At 41.1% G+C, this 21,976-nt stretch overlaps 1 protein-coding gene across 1 annotated transcript in view; it reads left to right on the top strand.

Moving 5' to 3' along the window:
* The window catches only part of OPHN1 (oligophrenin 1), a 629,793-nt gene that overhangs the window by 539,149 nt on the left and 68,668 nt on the right, over positions 1–21,976 (top strand). Inside the window, exon 20 of the mRNA XM_081080828.1 lies at positions 17,893–18,043. Coding sequence (XP_080936954.1) covers positions 17,893–18,043 — 151 coding nt within the window. The remainder of the gene's footprint in view (positions 1–17,892; positions 18,044–21,976) is intronic.

Here is a 21,976-nt window from a genome sequence, read left to right as displayed (position 1 = left end):
AATTTTTTTCTCCAATTTCAGTACATTTTGGGTGTGTTTTGCTTCCTTGTCTTCCAGTTCACTAATTCGGTCCTCTGCTTCTCCTAGTCTACTATTAATACTTTCAATGGTGTTTTTTATTGCAGCTATATCGCTCTTCATTTCTTCTTGGGTCTAACTTAAGTTGTTGATTTTTTCATCTGATTCTTCTAGCTTCTTCCATATGTTATTGATTTTTTCATCTGTTTCTTCTTGCTTCTTGCAGAAGTTGTTGATTTTTTCCTCCATCCGGTTTATGCACTCTAGGACCCTTATTCTGAATTTTTTTTCTGTCATGTTGCATGCCTCTGTATTACTTAGCTGCTTTTCTGGAGAGTCCTCCTTCTCTTTCTTTTGGGGGTTTCTTTGTCTACCCATGTTTGATCTCACTGACATATCTAGACGTTGAGTCGTTTAGTGGCTGCTCCCTGGGTGGTACTGACTCCTTGGTCTGTGGTTGCTCTTCGGGCGGTTGTGGTAGCAGCTGCTCTTCAGTTGGCAACTGCTCCTCTGGTGGGTGCTGTTCACAGCTGTGGTGGCTCTTCTGGCTTGTGGGGGGAGGCTTCATGTACAGCTGTTATTCCTCAGCAGAGGGTGTGGTGCTCAGGAGGCTGCTGTTGTTTGGATCTGCTGTGTTGATTTAAAGGCACAAAATACAACACAACAAGGCACCACGTACCAGGCACTAAACACAAATATATTCACGATATTAATAACCCCAAATAAAGGTGACCCCCCGAATTAAGAGAATTAGGAGATAAGGAAGAAGGAAGAGAAAAAGATAAAAGAGAAAAAAAGAAAAGAAAAGTAGGGACCAAAAAAAGGATTGTAAAAATGAAATTGGGAAAAAGGAGGGGGGGAAATCAAAGTGAAAAAAGAAAAGCAAAAAAAGAGCGAAAAGAGAGAATGAAGTGGAAGAGGGGAAGAGACTTTTTATATGAGGAGAATACTCCTATAGAACCGCCACTAATCCCAACAAATTCCAGCAACAGCTCCCTGGAGATGAATGCAAACTAGAAACAACCAATAATATAACGATGAAAATAGAATGAAGAACACTAATCCCAAAATAAAATAAAGAGAAAATAAAATGGCACTTTAAAAAATGGTAAAATGGCTAAATGGCTGTGTGATATGAGAAAGATGGAGGATGCTTGGATAATAATGTCCAGATTTCTGGCATGGACATTAGCATTGCTTTAACCAGTTAACTGCCACGCCTCCAATGGATGATATTGGAATTTCTTCCATATGCACTGGAATATTTACGAATTTAAGTTACTATAATTTTCTTTACAAACCTGGAGATGTCACTAACAAGTTTGATTTTAAAATCAGGTGACCAGAGTTGATATGCGAGGTTTGTGGCTATAGATGCACATGGCATGTGGGGAAGGTCTGCTGCCTGTGTCTATAGATGCTTATGGTGTACAAAGGGTTAAATAATAAATAGTTATAAGAAAATATTTAAGTGTATTAAATTTTAGAAGTGTTGAGTTTCAGATAGCTCTGAGATACCCCGATGCCAGTATTAAGCAGGGGTTAAATATCCTATATAATAACAGAGATACATGCAAAATAGCCATCCCTTCGTGATGCCCAAAGCCACGCCTACCAACCAATCAGGAGTGATATGCAAATTAACCCAACAAAGATGGCGGAGGTCAGAGCCGGGATACTTGCTTCACAGCCATGGCTGTCATGCAAGCATCCTGGCTCTGGCTGCTCCAGGCCTGTTGGAGATGCAGAAGTCAGGGGAGACAGAGAAGTCTGGCTCCAGTGCCTGTGGCTGGCTCCGGCCTGGGAGATGAAGAAGCTGCACAGCTGGGGAGATAAAGAAGCCGCCTACCCCATGATCTCAGGCCACAGCCAACTGGAGAAGTCACCTGCCCCACATGTCCTCAGGGAGACTGAGGAGCCAAGCCCCAGTGCCTGAGGCTGGCTGCAGCCTAGGAGACGAAGAAGCTGCCTGCCCTGTGATCCCAGGCCGCAGCCAGCTGGAGAAGCCACCTGCTCGTGATCTCAGGCTGCAGCCAGCCGGAGAAGCCGCCTATACTGCATCCCAGGGGACACGGAGAAGCTTCCCACCTGCAGTCCAGGCTCCAGCACCTGCGGCTGGCTACAGCCCAGGAAACAGACAAGCCATCCGACCCGAGGTCCCAGGCTGCAGCCACCCGGAGAAGCTGCCAGCCCTTGGTCCAGGGTGCCAGTGCCTGTGGCCCAGGAAATAGGTTCCCTCTTCTCCCACTGCAGTCATTACTCCAATATTCCCCTTCTGAATTTCTCTCCTCTGCCGCAACCCAACTCTACTTTTCATCTGAAGGGTACGGAACAGAGAGATCAATGTTAAAAGCTTACATTTTTAAGCCGGTAAGGTTGGTACTTAAACATATAAATGGAAAACTAGAGTCCTTAAGGTAACAAAGGCTACAAAGGGAGGGTACAGGGACAGGGCATGACATATTATATCCAGCAATCCATATGGGGACTGAAAACTTTGCAATGATGACAGTTAGTGAAGATACGAATCAACTAAAATAGTTGACAGGGACAATTATTTCATCTTTGAAAATATCTACATCAAGTCTGTTTAAATAGATTTTCATCTGCATAATCTAACACATTCTGGCAAGACCACCACCACCAATGTGGTCAGTGTTGTGCCGATAAATGTTGTTTAACAACTGACTCTCAATCAAAGAAAACAAAACTCTGATTTATACTATCGACCAATTTCCATGGCATAAATTCTCCATCCATGGCTGATTTCAGCTGCTAATGTGATGCCACCAAATGCAGAACTGAGGAGAAATATGCAGTAATACACTATTATATTCTACCAGAAAGACTCAAAAGATATAAATAATATCAAGAGTCAGAACAGTAAGGTGTAGTAAATAATTGAGGAGTGATGAATTTAGAGTATGTATTTCCTTTGGTTTTAATGTAATTATTCACTTTTAAGATTATATAATTTAATTTTTAATAATGAACATGTTTAACAACCAACTTACAAAATTCCTGAAAATGTGTGAGCCAGTAAGAGCAGGCTCTAGCACAATACTGAGTGGAGTGTAATGGTTAAATGGCATGGCTCATGGATTTGAAATAAGACTCAGCCACTTTCAGGTTTTACTGGTCAGTTACCTGATCTCTCTATACCTCAGTGTTCTCGTCTGTGTCATTATAGTACCTACTGTATAGAGTTGTTGCAAAGATAAAATGAAATCTGTGTATGACACAGCACAGTACCTGAAACAGTAAATCACTCAATTTGTTATAAACCGTTACTGCCTCAAAATGTTGAAAAAATTATTCATGCTGAAAGAATGAAATTTTATTGATAGGAAAAATGCTTTATTTTGTGATCTACATGGAGACAGTCAATTTTACTTCCTAGGCAGTAGATGGTAATCTACTACTAGAAGCTGCAAGGGGAAAAATGACCTCAATCAACATGATTGAGGCAATGTATTATTAGCTGGATCATAAAGCAGAGAGGATGCCATACATTCTGGGATACATCAGCAGTAAGAGGCTTCACCTCAGGTGTTAATTCTGATCAACTAAGCATCAGACTTAAGATTAATGGTGAGAAGGATTCTGAGGCTTCTTCTAGACTTAGCAGGAATAGAACTTTAATGCATAAGCAACAGTTACTATGGTTAATCATGGCAAGAAAACACACACCATAATCTATTCTAGTAAAAGGGTAATATGCTAATTAGACCACATGTCTTCTGGACGACCATTCGCACATCCTTCCTGACAAAGCTGGGCCCAGGCAAAACCGCCTGCTGGCAGTCCCTGGCACCAGCACCTACGGCTGGCTGTGGCCTGGGAGACAAAGAAGCCACCCACCCTGTGGTCCCAGGCACCAGCACCTGCGGCTGCAGCCCAGGCAGAGCCACCTGCCCACCATCCCTTGCGGCTTCAGCTGGCCTGGGCAAAGCCGGCCCGGGTCCCATGTGCCTATGGCTGACCAGAGGGAGGGAAGCCCACATCCCAGGTGCCTGTGGTCAGTTGGAGGAGGGAATCCTGGGTCCTGGGTGTGGGGCTGAGGCAGAAATAGCTAGGGGCAATCAAGCCAGCAGGGGAGCAGTTAGGGATGATCAGGCTGGCAGGCAGAAGCAGTTAGGGGCAATCAGGCAGGCAGGCGAGCAGTTAGGAGCCAGCAGTTCTGGATTGTGAGAGGGATGTCTGACTGTCAGTTATCCCCCGAGGGGTCCCAAATTGGAGAGGGTGCAGGCCAGGCTGAGGTACACCACTCCCCCCCTCCCCCATGCACAAATTTCCTAGTACTAGTATAGAAATCATTCGAGAAAACTAGTACTGCAATCCATGGGAGTGGATCAAACTGTTAGAGAATGTGTCTAACAGTTCTAGTGAGATCAATAGAGGATAGAGAACACAGTCTTGGGGAAAACCAGCCTTTAGGAAGATCCAGTGAAAGAGACTGGGCAGTGTTCAGAGAGTAGGAATATAGTCATACAGAAAGTTAAAAGGTAAAGGCTATTTTAGAGTAGGATTTTCAGCCTTGTCAACTGTTGGGGCAAAGTCAAAATAAGGCTTGAAAACTGCCCATTGGATTTGACAATTAGGAAGCTAGAGGTGATCATTATAAAAACAATTTTTGAAAGAGGACATACAGAAACACAAGAGACATATGAAAACATGCTCAAAGTCACTAATCATCCGAGAGATGCAAATCAAAACAACAATGAGGTGCCATCTCACATCTGTCAGAATGGCTATCATCAACAAATCAACAAACAAGTGCTTGCAAGGATGCAAAGAAAAGGGAACCCTCTTGCACTGCTGGTGGGAATGCAGACTGGTTCACTGTGGAAAAAAGTATGGTGTTTCCTCAAAAAATTAAGAATGGAACTTCCATTTGACCCAGTAATCCCACCTCTAAGAATGTATCCCAAGAAAACAGAAACACCAATCAGAAAAAATATATGCACCCTTATGTTCATAGCAGCACAATTTACCATAGCTAAGATTTGGAAACAGCCTAAATGCCCATCAGCAGACAAGTGGATTAGAAAACTGTGTTACATCTACACAATGGAATTCTACGCTGCTATAAAAAAGAAGGAATTGTTACCATTTGCCATAGCATGGATGGAACTGGAGAGCGTTATGCTAAGTGAAATAAGTCAGAGAAAGATAAATATCAAATGATCTCACTCATTTGTGGAATATAATGAACAACATAAACTGATGAAAGAAAATCAGATCCAGAGACAGAGAAGCATCGAACAGACTGTACAACCTATGAGGGAAGTTGAGGGGTGAGAGGGTGAGATCAACCAAAGGACTTGTATGCATGCATATGAGCATAACAAATGGACAGAGGCAGTAGGGGGGTGAGGGCTTGTGCTTGCGGGTGGGAGTAGCCAGGGAGAGGTCAATGGCAGGGAAAAGGAAACTCATGTAATACTTTAAACAATAAAGAATTTAAATTTTAAAAAAGTGTAGGTTCTTATCTATGAAAGCATAGCTTCCTTTATTTTATCGCATACTTTATGTAGTTTAAGGAAGTAAAGTATGAATATCTTAAACAAACAAACAAAAAAAACAGTTCCAAAAGATTAGTGTGGGCAGAGACCAGGTCAATGAGCAAATGGGATATGAAGATATGGAGCTCAGCAGATTGTGGAATGATGTCAGCAGGATGGCAGTATAGGAATTTCTAACACTGGTTCTGTCCCCAAAACATCATATATGCACAAATATCTTTACAAGAGCTAAGGAATCTGGGTGAAGGATTACAACATATGGGTGAAGCACAGAAATAAGATTTATTGAGGAGGGAAGATAGAATTACTAGTATATCACCACCACCAACCCCCTCCCAAACCTTGGAAGTCTAGCACAGAGGGTACACACTCTTCATGGAGGGACGGTGAAGTGAGAATCTGACTTCACTGTGGACTCCAGTGCTGAACTACCCCAGCAACAGGCCAACTCCTACAGACTGCAGTGTCTACTCCAGTCTCCCAGTGGTCTCCTTGCTCATTCAGGAGTCCACCAACTTCTGTGACCCCTTATGACTTCTATAACCCTAGATGGATCCTGCAGCAACAGATTCCCAGTTGGTTCCTGCAAACCCAAGTCCCTAAACCATATCTATATCACTCAGTTCCCACATCTCCAGTCAGCTCCCAAGGCACCAGTGGGCTCCCAAAAAGCCAGGCTTCTGGCCCACCCAAGTTCTGGCTAACTCCCATGTCACCAGGCATCTGGTAAGCTCTCCTGAACCCATACTTCTGGCCTATTCCAGAACTGGCTACCTTCCACAGACCTAGCCTTCAGACTGCCTCGCACAGACATAGGTTCCCAGGCCACTTTAATACCAGGACTTTTTCTGCTGCTCAGGCTCCAGAAAAAACTCCTATGCATCCAGACTCTTGGCCTACCTCACTTCCAAGCCAGCACCAGCACCAGCAACAGCCTGTAGGCTAGATCCCATGAAGCCAGGCTTCTGGGCCCCCTAGTACCAGGCTGGGCACCATAGACCCAAACTCTAGGCTTTCCCTAGTGTCAAGCCAGGTCTCATGGCCCCAGCTTTTAGGCTAGTTGCTATGAAACCAGGCTTCCCAGCTCATCCATCACCATAACAGTCCCTGTGGACCCAGATGCCAAGACCACCCCATGGATCCATCCACCTGAACCCAGATCACAGGCCCATCACTACAGACTCAAGCACCAGGTATGTTCCAGTGAGCACAACCTCAGGCCCATCCACTTAGAATCAGGCACCAGGCTTGTCCTTGTGGACCCAAGCACCAAGCTTGCTGACCCAGGCCCCAGACCTGCCTGCACAAGAATTCTAGCAGCAAGCCTCTCCCTGGACACCACGACATGTCCTACCCAGAATCTCAATCTGGGCTGACTTTTGAAGTGCTTTGCCTATGGAAACCAGTCTGTAAAGAATGGAAGAGATGTCTACTTTTTCAAATGCACACAGACATCAATGTAAGGCCATAAGGATAAAGAATAAAGGGAAAATGATACCACCAAATGAAACTAATAAATGTCTAATAAGTGACCCTAAGGAAATGAAGGTCTAGGAATGGTCTGACAAAGAATGCAGAATACTCATCTATTAAAATTTTTTTAAAGATATTTTTATTGATTTCAGAGAGGAAGGGAAAGGGAGAGAGAGATAAAAACATCAATGATGAGAGAGAATCATTGATTGGCTGCCTCCTGCACACCCTCTCCTTGGGATCGAGCCCACAACCCAGGCATGTGCCCTGACCTGGAATCAAGCTGTCATCTCCTAGTACATAGGTCAATGCTCAACTACTGAGCCATACCAGCGGCACCAAAATAATACTCTTAAAGAAATTCAATGGACTACAAGAAAACAGAGATAGAGAACTAAATAAAGTTAAGAATATAATGCATAAACAAAGTGATAAGAAAAAAAAAAGAAATAGAAACCATTAGAAAAAAAAACAATGACTGAACTACAGAATTCAGTAGAGACCTTCAACATCATATTCAACCAGACAGAAGAAAGAATTAGTGAATTAGAAGGCAGGCTATTTGAAATAATCCAATCAGGGGAGCAAAAATAAAAAAGAATGAAAAATGGTGAGGATAGCCTATGTAAATTAAGGGATTCATTAAAGGAGACAATCTATTCATTGTTTGAATCCCAGAAATCTCAGAAGGAGAGTAATGGGAGAAAGCATATTTAAAGAAATAATGGCAGTTTCTAAATCTTAACTATGGTGAATTGTACTGCTACACATGATCTCACTCATTTATGGAATATAATTAACAACATAAACTGATGAACAAAAACAGATCCAGAGACAGAGAATTATCGATCAGAACGTCAAACCTCAGAGGGAAGGTAGGGGAGGGTGGGGGTAAGGGGGAGAGATCAACCAAAGGACTTGTATGCATGCATATAAGGCTAACCAATGGACACAAACACAGGGGGGTGTGAGGGCATGAGGGGGGGGAGGAATGGGGGGATAAGGACATATATGTAATGCCATAATAAATAAAGAAATTAAAAGTCACAAAAAGAAATAATGACAGATGAGTGGATTAAAAACCTGTGGTACATCTACACAATGGAATACTACGCTGCTTTTAAAAAAGAAAGAACTCTTACCACTCACAACAGCATGGATAGACCTGGAGTGCATTATGCTAAGCGAAATAAGCCAGTTGGAGAAAGATAAATATCACATGATCTCATTCATTTGTGGAATATAATGAACAGAAATAGATCCAGAGACACAGAAGCATCAAACAGACTGAAACCTCAGAGGAAAGTCAGGGGAAGGTGGAAGGGGAGGGTAAAAGATCAACCAAATGACTTGCATGTATGCATATAAGCAAAACTGATGGACATAGACAGTAGGCATGTGCTGAGGGGTGAGAGTGGCCAGAGAGAGGTCAACGGGGGGAAAAGGAGACACTTGTCATACTTTAAAAAATTAAGAATTTAATTTTTTTTAAAAAGTAGACTGAAAAGAAAACCAATGGAAAAAATATCCTCACTCCTGTGGGGGGAAGTGGGGGAGGGCAGGCAAAGAGAGAAATAATGGCTGAAAACTTTTCAAATCTGGGGATTTATGAAGCTAACAAGTCCCCTCAAAATTTCAACCACAAATGATCTCCAACACACATTATAATGAAAGAGTCTAAAATCAAAGACAGAATTTTAAAGGTAGCAAGAGAAAAAATCCCTCACATATAAAGGAAACCCCTATAAAGCTATCAACCTATTTCTCAGCAAAGACCAGAAGAAAGTTGGATGATATATGCAAAGTGCAAAAAAAACAAACAAAACAAAAACCCTGCCAATCAAGCATACTTTACCTAGTAAATCATCTTTCAGAAATGAGAGATAAAGACTTTAACAAATGAAGAAAAGCTGAGTCAGTTCATCAACACTAGACCCTGCCTTACGAGAAATACAGAAAGGAGTTCTTCAAACAGGAATAAAAGGACACTAGTAAGTAGTATAAGTAGATATATGAAAATACAAAACCTGCTGTTAAAAAGAAGTATAGAGTCAAATTTAAAATACTCTAATACTATAATATGGCAATGTGTTAATCATGTAACCATAATATAAAGGTTAAAGGTCAAAAGTATTAAAGATAAATTTATAATTTGTTAATGTATACAGAATCTAAAAAGAGCTAAATTATGACATTGGAAACAAAATATGGGGTGAAGTATAAAATGGTAGATGTTTTTATATGATCAAAGATGTTAGATTTAAATAGACTCTTAAAAATTTATCTTTATTGTTGAAAGTATTACAGATGTCCCCTTCCCCCCTCCCTATTTACTTTCTTGGCCGCTCTCCCAACCCCTTTCCAGTCTTTCACTGCCCTGTTGTCTGTGTCAATGGGTTATGCATATATGCATATAAATTCTTTGGTTAATCTCTGCCCCACCCCCCTTCCCTCTGAGAGTCATCAATCTGTTGCATGCTTCCATATCTCTGGATCTATTTTGTTTGTCAGTTTATTTTGTTCATTAGATTCCTTAATGGATAAATAGACTCATATCTATATTTTTGTTTATGTACACTTTCTGGTAACCATAAAGTAAAAATCTACAGTCGATACACAAAACAAAGAGAAGGGAATCAAAACATACCGTTACATAAATTATCACTTGACAAGAAGAAAGACAGCAAGAGAGGAGAGAAAAACAAAGAAAAAACAGGTGAATTACAAAACACCTAGAAAACAGTTATTAAGGTGGAATTGGTAAATACTATCAATAATTGGTAAATGCTATCAATAATTATTTTAAATATAAATAGATTAAAGTCTTCAATCTAAAGGCATAGAGAGGCTGACTGAATTAAAAACAAGTTTCAACATAGTAGACTTGTCAGTGTGATCACTTCATAAGCTATATAAGTGTTTAATCACTATTCTACACCTGAAGGTAATATAGTATTGTATGTCAAATGTAACTAAAATATAAAATAAAGTAAATAAGATCCAACAAATTGCTGCATAAAAGAGACTCACTTCCACTTTAAGGAAACACATAGGATCAACGTGAAAGTATGGAAAAAGTTATTCCATGTACATGAAAACCAAAAGAGAGAAGAGTAGCTATACTTACCAGAACATCAGACAAAGTAAACTTTAAGCCAAAAACTGTAAAAAAGGACTAGGAAGATCATTATATAACTAGTAGCCCAGTGCACATTAAAAGGGACTTAATTAGAAGAAATAATTTAATATTGCTATTTGCCCTTTCTCTATAATAGAAATCTCAGAGATGAAAGAAAATTAGTAAAATGTATATGAAAATCTTCCCCCTGTCAGAGTTTGGGGTGCACCGCAGGACCCAGAGTCAAGTTTTTGCCCACCCATGCCTCAAAATCGCATGAGACCCAGACCTGGCCGGCCCCACCCCCGTCAAGCCCTGCCAGGCAGGGGGCACAGCATCAGGTCCTCCGTCAAGCCCTGCTGGGTGAGGGGTGCAGCCTCAGGTCCCCCAGCACACCCTCAGGTCCTCTGGCCCAGCACCGGGGTGGGGGTGCATGCTTTGTGGTCTCCCATCAAGTCCGCCGGGTGGGGGGTGTGGCCTCAGGTCCCTCGTCAATCCCCACCAGGCAGGATCTTAGCCTCAGGTCCCCTATCCTGGTGCTGGGGTGGGGGGCATAGCCTGGGGTCCCCCAGCCTGGCACTGGGGCAAAGGGCACGCCTTGAGGTACCCCATCAAGACCCCCTGGGTGGGGTTGTGGTCTGAGGTTCCCCACTCCAGCCCGGCACCATGTAGCCTCAGATCCCTGTTGATCGCTCTGTTATGGCTCGTTACAGGAACGCTGCCTCCACTGTGGGCGCAGCTATCTTGTGTTACGGGAACCCCGCCTCCATTGTGGGCACAGCCATCTTGTGATGGCATGATGGCGTGAGAGTTAATTTGTATATTACCTCTTTATTATATAGGACTAGAGGCCTGGTGCACAAAAATCTGTGCACTCGGAGGGGGGGTTCCCTCAGCCCCGCCTGTGCCCTCTCACAGTCTGGGACACCTTGGGGGATGTCCACCAGCTGGCATAGGCCCGCTCCCCAGGGGATTGGGCCTAGGCTGGCAGTCAGACATCCCTCTGACAACCCAGGAGCCCTCGGGTGATGTCCACTTGTCAGCAGGGAGCAGTCCTAGGATGCAGTCGGACATCCTTAGTGCTGCTGAGGAGGCGGGAGAGGCTCCCACCACCACCGCTGTGCTGGCAGCCATCAGCCTTGCTTGTGGCTAAACAGAGCTCCCACTGTGGGAGAGCACTGACCACCAGGGGGCAGCACCTGCATTGAGCATCTGCCCCCTGGTGGTCAGTGTGTGTCATAGTGACCAGTCATTCCCAGTCATTCTGCAGTTAGGGTCAATTTGCATATTACCCTTTTATTATATAGGATAGAGGCTTGGTGCACGGGTGGGGGCCAGCTTTTTTGCCCTGAAGGGTGTCCAGGATCAGGGTGGGGTCCCACTGGGGTGCCTGGCCAGCCTGGGTGAGAGGCTGAGGGCCATTTTCAGGCTGGCCACACCCCCTTCAGGAAGGGGGGTCCTGCTGGGGTGCCTGGCCAGCCTGGGTGAGTGGCTGATGGCTGTTTGCAGGCTGGCCACAGCCCCTTCAGAATGGGGGCCCCTGCTGGGGTTCCTGGCCAGCCTTGGTGAGGGGCTGATGCCTGTTTACAGGCTGGCCAAGCCCCCCAGTGGGGACCCTCACCCCATGGGGGTCTGGCCAGCCTGGGTGAGGGGCTGATGGCTGTTTGCAGGCTGGCCACAGCCCCCAGCCACCTAAGCTCCCAGTGGAGACTGGCTGGAAGCAGGTATCTGGGATTTATTTTTTTCTATAATTGAAACTTTGTTGTCTTGAGCTGAGGCCACAGCCAGCCAGGGAAGGTGGGAAGCTTGGCTTCCTCCATCGCTGAGGCAACCAAGCCTCCTGCTTGCTCCAGCTCTGTGGCTGCCGGCAGCCATCTTGGTTGGGTTAATTTGCATATAGTCACTCTGATTGGCTCGTGGGCATGGCTTGGGGTGTAGTGGAGGTGCAGTCAATGTGCATGTTTCTCTTTTATTAGATTAGATAATATAATTGCTATGGAAGCAATAGGTATCATATTACATCATTATAGTACAGTATTATACTATTCATTACACTATGCTTTATATCTCTGCTAGAGACTTGATGCACAAAATTCGTGCAAGAGGCTCAGCCCTCACAGCCCTGGCTTTGTCCAGAAGGTCATCCAGTCTAATTAGCATATTACGCTTTTATTATTATAGATGATAAAGTGGTCTATTCATCAAGAGGATATCATAGTTAAATTATATACTCACCCAACTTTGGAGCACCTAAATATAGAAAGAAAATCCTAACATATTTATAGGGAGAAATTTGCAACAACAAAATAATAGTAGAGGACTTTAGTACCCTACTTTAAATAATGCATAGATCATCCAGACAGAAAATCAATAAACATTAGAAATATACCAAATGAACCTAACAGCCCTATAGAAAACATGCCTCCCAACAGCAGTAGAGTACACATTCTTCTCAGGTGTACATAGAGCATCCTCAAGGATAGATAATATGTTAGGTCACAAAAAGGGCCTTAATAAGTGTAAGATGATTGAAATCATACCAAGCATCTTTTCTGTACACAATGGTATGAAAACAGAAATTAATAACAGACAGCAAACTGGAAAATCCACCAATAGGGTAGTGACCAAACAACACACTTCTTGAAAACAAATGGGTCAAGGTAAATAAATAATATTTAGAAACAAACAATGGAAAAACGTATCAAAACCTATGGGATATAATAAAAGAAGTTCTAAGAGGAGAATGTTATAGAGATAAACACCTACATTAAAGAAAAAGGAAGATGTCAAATAAAGAAACTAACTTTATACCTCAAGAAAAGAGAAAAAGGAGAACAAACTAAGCCAAAAGTTTGCAGAGGGAAGGAAATAACCAAAATCAGAGCAGAAATAAATGAGCTAGAGATCAGATGAACAATAGAAAAGATCAGTGAAATGAAGAGCTCTTGTTTTGAAAACATAAACAAAACATGACAAACCTTTAGCTTGACTAAGAAATAAAGAGAGAAGCCTCAAATATTTGAAAATGAAAAGGAGATACCACAGAAATATTAAGAATAATAAGATGTTTTCAATTTCTTCTTTGATCTCTTTGGTAACCCAATCATTGTTTAATAGCATGCTTTTCAATTTCCAAGTGTTTGAATTTTTTGGATTGTTTTTATTGTAGCTTATTTCTAATATGCCATTGTGATCTGAAAAAATGCTTGATATAAATATGGGAAGACTTTGCTTGTGACTCAATATGTGGTCTATTTTTGAAAATGTCCCATGTGCACTTGAGCAGAACGAATATTCTGTGGCTTTGGGGTGAAATGTTCTGAAGATGTCAATTAAGTCCATTTGATCTAGTGAGTCATTTAGGATTGCTGTATCTTTGCTGATTTTTTTGTCTAGAAGATTTAACCAGTGATGTCAGTGGTGTATTAAGGTCCCCTACTATGATTGTATTGTTGTTGATCTCTCCCTTGATATCTTCCAGGAGTTTTTTTATGTATTTGGGTGCTCCTGCATTGGGTACATATATGTTTATCAGGGTTATATCCTCTTGTTGTATCGATCTCTTTAGTATTATGAAGTAGCCTTCCTTATCACTTGTTATGGCCTTCACTTTGAGGTCTATTTTGTCAGATATAAGTATTGCTACTCCAGCTTTTTTTTTTTTTTCATTTCCATTTGCCTGACAGATATTTTTCCATCCCTTCACTTTCAGTCTGTGTGAGTCCCTTACTGAGGTGGGTCTCTTATAGACAGCATATATATGGGTCATGTCTTTTTATCTATTCAGCTACTCGATGTCTTTTGATTGGAGCATTTAGTCCATTTATGTTTAAAGTTATTATTGAAAGGTACTTAGTAGAAATAATTGTATGCCAACAAATTGGACAACATGGAAAAGAAGGATCAATCTGTGAACTAGGAGGTCATGGTTCAATTCCCAGTCAGGGCATATGCCCAGGTTGCTGACTCAATCCCCAGTGTGAGGTCTACAGGAGGCAGCAGATCAATGATTCTCTGTCATCATCGATGTTTCTCTTTTTCCCTTTCCCTTCCTCTCTGAAATCAATAAAAATACATTTTTTAAAAAATAAGGTTAAATTCCTGGAAACATACAACCTACAAATACTGAATCATGAAGTAATAGAAAATATAAACAAGCTAATAATGAGTGAGGAGATTGAATCAATAATCAGAAATCTCCAAACAAAGAAAAAATCCCAGGACTAGATGGCTTTATTGGTAAACTCTACTAAATTAAAAAAAGAGTTAATTCTAGTCCTCCTCAAACTTAAAAAAAATTGAAAAGAAGGGAATGTTACTAAATTCATTTTATGATGCCAAAGTTACCTTGATACCAAAGTCAATTAAGGACTCTACAAAATAGAAAACTACAAACATATATATCTGTTGAATATAGACACAAAATTTCTCAACAAAATACTAGCATATCAAATTCAACAGCATACTAAAGGATAATACACCATGATTAAGTGGGATTTACCCCTGGAAAGCAAGGGTGGTTCAGCATACACAATCAATAAATGTGATATACCACATTAATAGAATTAAAAATAAAAATCATATGATAATCTCACTAGGTGCACAAAATGCATTTTCTAAAATTCAACATCCTTTCATAAAAAAAAAATATTTTAAAAATTGGGTGCTGAAGGAATGCACCTCAACAAAACACTTCATATATGACAAGACCACAGCTAGCATTGTACTCGAATGTCAAAAGTGTACAGCTTTCTCACTAAGCTCAGTAACAATACAAGTGTGCTCTCTCTTAGTACTCCTATTCAACTTAGTATTGGATTCCTAGCCAGAGCAATTAGGCAAGAAAAAGAAATAAAAATCACCAAATTTGAAAAGAGGTATGTTATTTCTTATAATTCTTATTTGGTGCAAGACATTGCTAATTTTGCCTTCTTGGATCTTGGCCATTTCTTTCTTTTTTTTTTGTATTCCTATAAATAATATTCTTAAGCTATTTTCTGAGATACATTTAAGTTACTTGAAAACAGCTTGATGCCTTTTTTTAAAGTACTTCTTTTAAAAGTATTTCTTTTAGTGTTTTTGTTAGGCAGAAAAAGAACAGTGTTTCCTCTAGGGTGTTTTTTTTTTTTTTTCTAGCTAATGAGGCAAAACTTTTCTGTGTATTCTACCCAGTGTCCTATGAATTATTCTATTTTTCATTGTGGTTGGTGAGAAGAGGAACTCTTCCAGGTACTCTGTGATCTTAGATATTGTTCCCTGTAATTTTATCATGTGGTTCTTGCCTCACACATATGTGTTGGTCAGCACTCAGTTAAAGTCTTAAAAAGAACCCCTACAGATTTCCAGAACTCTCTGTGCATCAGTCTTCTCTCTGGTAGTCTGCCCTGAAAACTCTCACTTCTTTGCCCTCCCCATACTTGCAACTCAATGTCATCAACTTAGGGAGACTGATGGGCTCCCCCTGAATTCCCCTCCATGCATTATGTTGTGCAGACTCCAATCTATAAGCTGGACCAATCATAGGGCTCATCTCATTAGTTTTTCCTGTCTCTCGTGTATCACTGTCCTTCATTGTCAGATTTTAAATGCCTTGAAAACCATTGTTCCATCTATTTTTCTAGGTTTTTTTTTATTGTTTCAGGCTGAAGATATTAATCTAGTCCCTTTTGCACTATCATAGCTGGAAAATGGGAGTAGCTATAGTGGGCCATTTAATTTTAAGTGTGTTTGACTTTTGGCTCAGCAATTCTAATCACTCTACTAATTGCTGGAGATATAGCAGTGAACATGATGATATACTTCCATATAGCTTACAATTGAGTGAGGAGACAGACAACAACAAAAATAAATAACCACAATATACTATGCTGTAAAGTGATAAGGAATGCTTAGAAGAACAAAACTTAAACAGGAGCCCTGGCCATTTTGATTCAGTGGTTAGAGCATTGGACCATGGACTAAAGGATCACAGGTTCAATTCCTTGTCAAGGGCATGTATCTCAGTTGCGGTTTGATTCCCAGCCTTGGTTTGTGTGCCTACCGAGGCAACCAATCGATGTGCCTCTCCTGTCAGTGTTTCTTTTTCTCTCTTTCTCTCCCCTCTCTTCCACTCTCTCTTTAAAAAAATCAGTGGAAAAATTATCGTCAGGTGAGGATTGAAAAAAAAAAAAACTTAAACAGGAGAGGAGCATAGGTAGTGTTGGGTAGAGGGAAGCATGTCAACGTTTTAGATACATTCACCTGGAAGGACTTATTAAAAGTATATTTGATCATAATCCTACTGGAATTGAGAGAGAAAGCTACATGGATATTTGGAGGTAGAGCACTGCAAATAGATGAAATACTCAGTGCAAAGGCCCTGGAGTATTTGATGAATAACAAGGAATAAGAATACCTAAGCAAATGCTCACAAAATTTTAGGTATTTATAATATTGTTACTAAATAATAGTGGAACCAGAAATATAACCCCTAACTGTATGGTCTCAAAGCTCATCTGCTTACTATTATGTCATAGTCTCTCTTCCCTAAGCCATGAGACACTGAGACATGTACTATCTTGTGAATATTCTTGTATTGTTCTCTACCATTATCCAGGTGTAACACAAGTTTGCCTTGTGTTTCCAAACATATAAATCCCGTGACTATGCAGCCTATGTTGACTCTTTTCTGATAGAATATTAGGCTCTAACATTTCTCTTTATACTAATCATTGGAGTTGATTTCATTATTGCATTGAATAAGGGTCACCTCCCTCCCTCAGCACATATGTGTTTCCTCCCAAAGTGTGTACTCTTTGGCCAAAATGTCATTCTCCCCAAAGACATGTGAGACACTATATAAAAATTTTAATCAAAGTCCCTCTCTCATCAATCCAACACTTTTTACATTTTCCAAGGCACTTTGTTTTTGTCCTATTTTTAATAAGTAATGCATAAAGGGTATGAAATTTTAAAAGATCAAAATGATATAGGAGTGAAAATAAATTTTCCTTCATCCTTTCCTCAGCCACTCATTAGTCCTGTCTTGAGGCAAACAATATAACCAGTTTCTTTGGTATCCTTTCAGAAAAATTGAGTACATGTGGGTATTTTTCATTATCTCCACACTCCACCCCTACTCATGCCATATACCTTGATTACAGTTTTCACTTGATTATCACTGCACCCTATCTGTGTTACAGATGAGGAAGCTAAGGCTCAGACATGGGAGTAGACTTGACTAAGGTTTCCCAGGCTGTAAGTGGAAAATCCACTACTGATGTTGGAGTTTTTGTCTGTATTATTTCTTCCACACTGAGAAATGCCAGATCATGTGCCTTGAACATGGTAGGAGATTTCTAAACTCTTGCTGGTAGCTAGAGTGATTAAAGTAATTCCCCCATTTCTTTAGTCATTTTAGAATTGCTATGGCAGACTCTAGATGTAATGCTGACTGGCATCAAATAGTAGTTAGCATGGGGCAGTGATGGCGAACCTTTTGAGCTCGGCGTGTCAGCATTTTGAAAAACCCTAACTTAACTCTGGTGCCGTGTCACGTATAAATTTTTTTTTTGATATTTGCAACCATAGTAAAACAAAGATTTATATTTTTGATATTTATTTTATATATTTAAATGCCATTTAACAAAGAAAAATCAACCAAAAAAATGAGTTCGCGTGTCACCTCTGACACGCGTGTCATAGGTTCACCATCACTGGCATAGGGAGATAAAAACTTGATCTTTCTAATTGTTTCCTGTAAATATTCCCCCTTTACAGATCTATTCAGGCCCACCTGAGGAAAGTGCTGCACCCCCAGTGCCTCCACCTCGAGTGACAGCTAGAAGGCACAAACCAATCACGATTTCGAAGCGCTTGCTGCGGGAAAGGACACTTGTCTATAATACCACTTCCCTAGATGAAAGTGAAGGTCAGTACTAAAATTTACCTTTAGCTTCTTAACAGTGATTAGACACAAAGAAAGCAGAAGTGGAGGTGTGGCCATTTTTCTCCATGTAAATGTAGACTTTTCCTGGCTCCTGGGCCATAAAAAGCATGGTTTTAAAAATGTATGCCCAAAGAGCGAATTAGTCCTTTGGCAGTAAATAGGATAAGGATAAACCTATAAAGCCAGTTACCATGATCCTTTAGGATGCCAGTGGAGGATCCAGGAGGTTCTTAGATTTGTACCTCAATACATAGAAATGGATGAGCAATGTGCTTTCTGAATGTTCTGAGATTTTAATTTCAAATCCAGCTAAAATGGAGTAATGATATCAGCAAGATGGCTGAAGAGTAGTTTCCAGACCATGTCCCCTCAGAGTAACGTCAATTCGTACAACCATCCATACATCAAAATACCTTCATGAGAGCCATGGTAACCAGATGAGAGATTATAACACCTGGGTAGGACACAAAAATAAGAAAAAGTGCATGGCATATGGCAGGAAGAACATTTTTATATTACCCATGTCACTCTTCCCCCAAGTTCACACAGTGCAGTTTGAGGAAATTACCCTGCACCTAAGGGGAGGAGAGTGAAGTGAACACTCAACTCAATTTTGGACACTAGCATCAGGCCTACCCAGTGAACCCCAGTACCAACCCATTCCCTTCTGGCCTCCACAGACACAGGCTCCAGGCAAGCCTCAGAACCAGGCCAGCTTGTGGTACCAAGTTTCAGGCCAGCCATTGCTCCCCTAGTCTTCATGATGTAACCACAGGCTCAGCATCCAAGATATACCCCTGTGGACCCAGCCTCTAGGTCTACCCCAATGATGTGCCAGCCCTATGACCCCAGGCTGCAAGTTTGCTCCAGCAGGCTTGTCCACCAAATGAACTAGGCTTTGGATCAGCCTTCCTAAAAACTTCAGCAGCAAGTCCACCTGTGGATCTCATCAAATGGCCCACCCTTTATCTTGTGCGCTGACTGATAAAGGTTTTCTTTTCCAAATCCACTCTCTAAAGACTGGAAGATTTTCCTACTTCTTCAAAGAGACAACAACATAAGGCCTCATGGATTAGTAATAATTACATAGATATTACACCCCCAAAGGAACAACATAAAGCACCAGAAACTGACCCTATTGAAACAGAGATCTTTGAACTGTCTGACAAGGAATTCCCATGAGAAGTCCAAGAAAGTTATAGAACCCATAGAAAACAACCAACTAAAATTCTGGAACTGAAGAACACAATGACTATATAGACAAATTCAATAGAGAGCTTCAACTTAACCTTGACCAAGCAGGAGAAATAATTAGTGAGCATAAAGATAGGTCATATGAAATTATCCAGTCAGAGGAACAAAGAGAAAAAAAAAGATTGATTGAAAGTAAACGAAACCTAGGAGACTTATGGGACATTGTCTACAAAGTAATATACACATTATGAGAGTCCCAGAAGGAGCAGAGGAAGAAAAGGGGTGGTGGGGGGAAGGGGCTTATTTCAAGAAATAATGAAAGAAAACTTACTAAATCTGGAGAGGGAAATGAGCATCCAGATCCTTGAAGCACAAAGAAACCCAAATAGATTAAACATAAAGAGATTTTCACTAAGACATATTCTATTAAATTCTCAAAATACCAGGACCAAGAGAGAATTTTGAATGCAGCACAAGAAAAATGAATTATCACATACAAAGAAACTATAGCACTATGAACAGATTTCTCAGCAGAAACCCTGTATGTCCTGAGAGAGTGGAATGATATATGATAAGTACTGAAAGGGGGGAAAACCTGTCAACCAAGAATACTACACTTTACAAAGCAGTCTTTCTGAATGAAGGAGTGATAAAACTTTTCCAGACAAATTCAGAGGGGTTTCATTACCAATAGTCCTGGTTTCCAAGAAATTCTGAAAGACTTTATTCAAGTTAAAATAAATGGACACTAACTAACAACATGGAAACACATAAAAGTATTTAAAATTTATTGCTAAAGACAAGTATATAGTCAAATTCAGAATGTTCTAATACTATGAAGGTATGTAAATCACTTTTAACCAGTATAAAAATTAAAATACAAAATTATTAAAAATGACTATAGCTGTAATAATTTAATGGATACACAATCTAAAAATATATAAATTATGATATTAATAACAAATGTAAGGGAAGGAAAAGTTAAAATGTAATCTGTATGTGGTCTGTTACTTTACTAGCAACTTAAAACAGACTGCTATACAAATGGGATGTTTTATGTAAACTTTATGATACAAATATAATACCTGTAGCAGATATACAAAATATATACAGAAAGGAATCAAAATATGGCACTACAAAAAATCAAAACATCAAGGAAGACAGCCAAGAATGGAAGAAAAAAATGTAAGAGTCAGAAACAATTAAGAAAATGGCAGGACCAATGTGGCAGAGGACAGGACTGGAGTGAGGGTTATTGTGTGAGTGGGTGCGTGGGAGAGTGTTTGTGGTTGTGAATGTGGGAGAGCATCTTTCAGAAGGAGCTAGGTGGGAAAGGGGGAGTGGAGGTGGTCGGGGTTGGTCGCTCCAGCAGAAGAGCTGCTGTGTGATGCACAACCAGGTGTTTCTCTATGCTTGAAAGTGGAGAGCATGCCATTTTGAAGGACCTACAGGGTCCTCTGTGGGAGGAGGCTGCAAGGAGTAGCCCTACCTCAGTACCCCTAAGCAAAGGATGGAAGCACATGCCCCCACTGCTGGGACCTGAAACCTCTGGACACACAGACTAGACATAGCAGCTTGGTGTGCCTGGACTGTGGGCCTTGGAGGACCGGCAGGATGCCTTGACAAGCAGTGTCTGGGGCCTGCCCTGCCACATTGGCTTGTGGAACGTTGACCCTACATGAGCTGAGCACCTGGCCGACCCTCTCTGTGAATGGAGGACCTGGCCTGCCCTGCCATATTGGCAAGTTGGATGTTTAGCCCACCCTGCTTCCTCCATCAGCAGAGCAGTGCCTGGCTCACCCTGCCCCCTACACCACCTGAACAACCCCTGTAAGCCACCTGCATCAGTTGAGCAGCACCAAGTTGGGCTGCCTCTTCCACCAGTGGAGTACACTGCCAACCTTACCACCTTGACACCTGGACCCAGAGGTCTCCCACCCCCACACACCATGACAGACCAGATGATTTTGGCCAACTGGCCCCACTGCTTTCATGTGGTGTGACCAGCCCTGCCACCATGGCCCAATGCCCCCAGATGCACAGACCTGCCACTGCAACCCATTGTGTCTGACCTGGTACCCCTGGACAAATGACCCCACTTCTTGAAACCACCTAGTAGACATGATCTCATGCCCCCAAATGCACAGAACTGCCACAGTGACCTGCATACTAGGGATACCTGAAGGAAAAGAATTTGAGCAAAAAATAGAGAACCTGTTTGAAGAAATGATGACAGAAAACTTCCGTGACCTGATGAAAAAAGTCACACAAGTCTAGGAAACACAGACAGTCCCAATTAAAATGAACCCAAAAAGATTCACACCAGGACACATCATAATTAAAATGACAATTGTTAAAGACAAAGAAAGGAACTTAAAGGCTGCAAGAGAGAGACAGAGATTACCTACAAGGGAGCTCCCATTAGACAAGCAAATGTTTTCTCAACAGAAAAACATCAGGCAAAAATGGAGTAGCATGAAGTATACAGAGTAAAGAAAAGCCAGTGACTGAATCAAAGACTACTCTATCCAGCAAGACTATCAATCAAAATTGAAGGTGAAAGTAGGGGCTTCAAAGATAAAAAAAAACAAACAAACAAAAAAGAAACTAAAGGAGTTTATTACCACCAAACCTACACTGCAGGAAATGCTAAAGGAATTTTTCAAGAAAAATAGAGAAAGAAAGAGTAAAACAGATATAAAGAATAAAAATGTCAATGTA

The sequence above is a fragment of the Myotis nattereri genome (genome assembly GCF_964212035.1).
Source record: "Myotis nattereri genome assembly, chromosome: X".
NCBI classification, from domain to species: Eukaryota; Metazoa; Chordata; class Mammalia; order Chiroptera; family Vespertilionidae; genus Myotis; species Myotis nattereri.
Note: the sequence above shows the minus strand (reverse complement) of the source record. Positions and strands in the feature narration are given on the sequence as shown.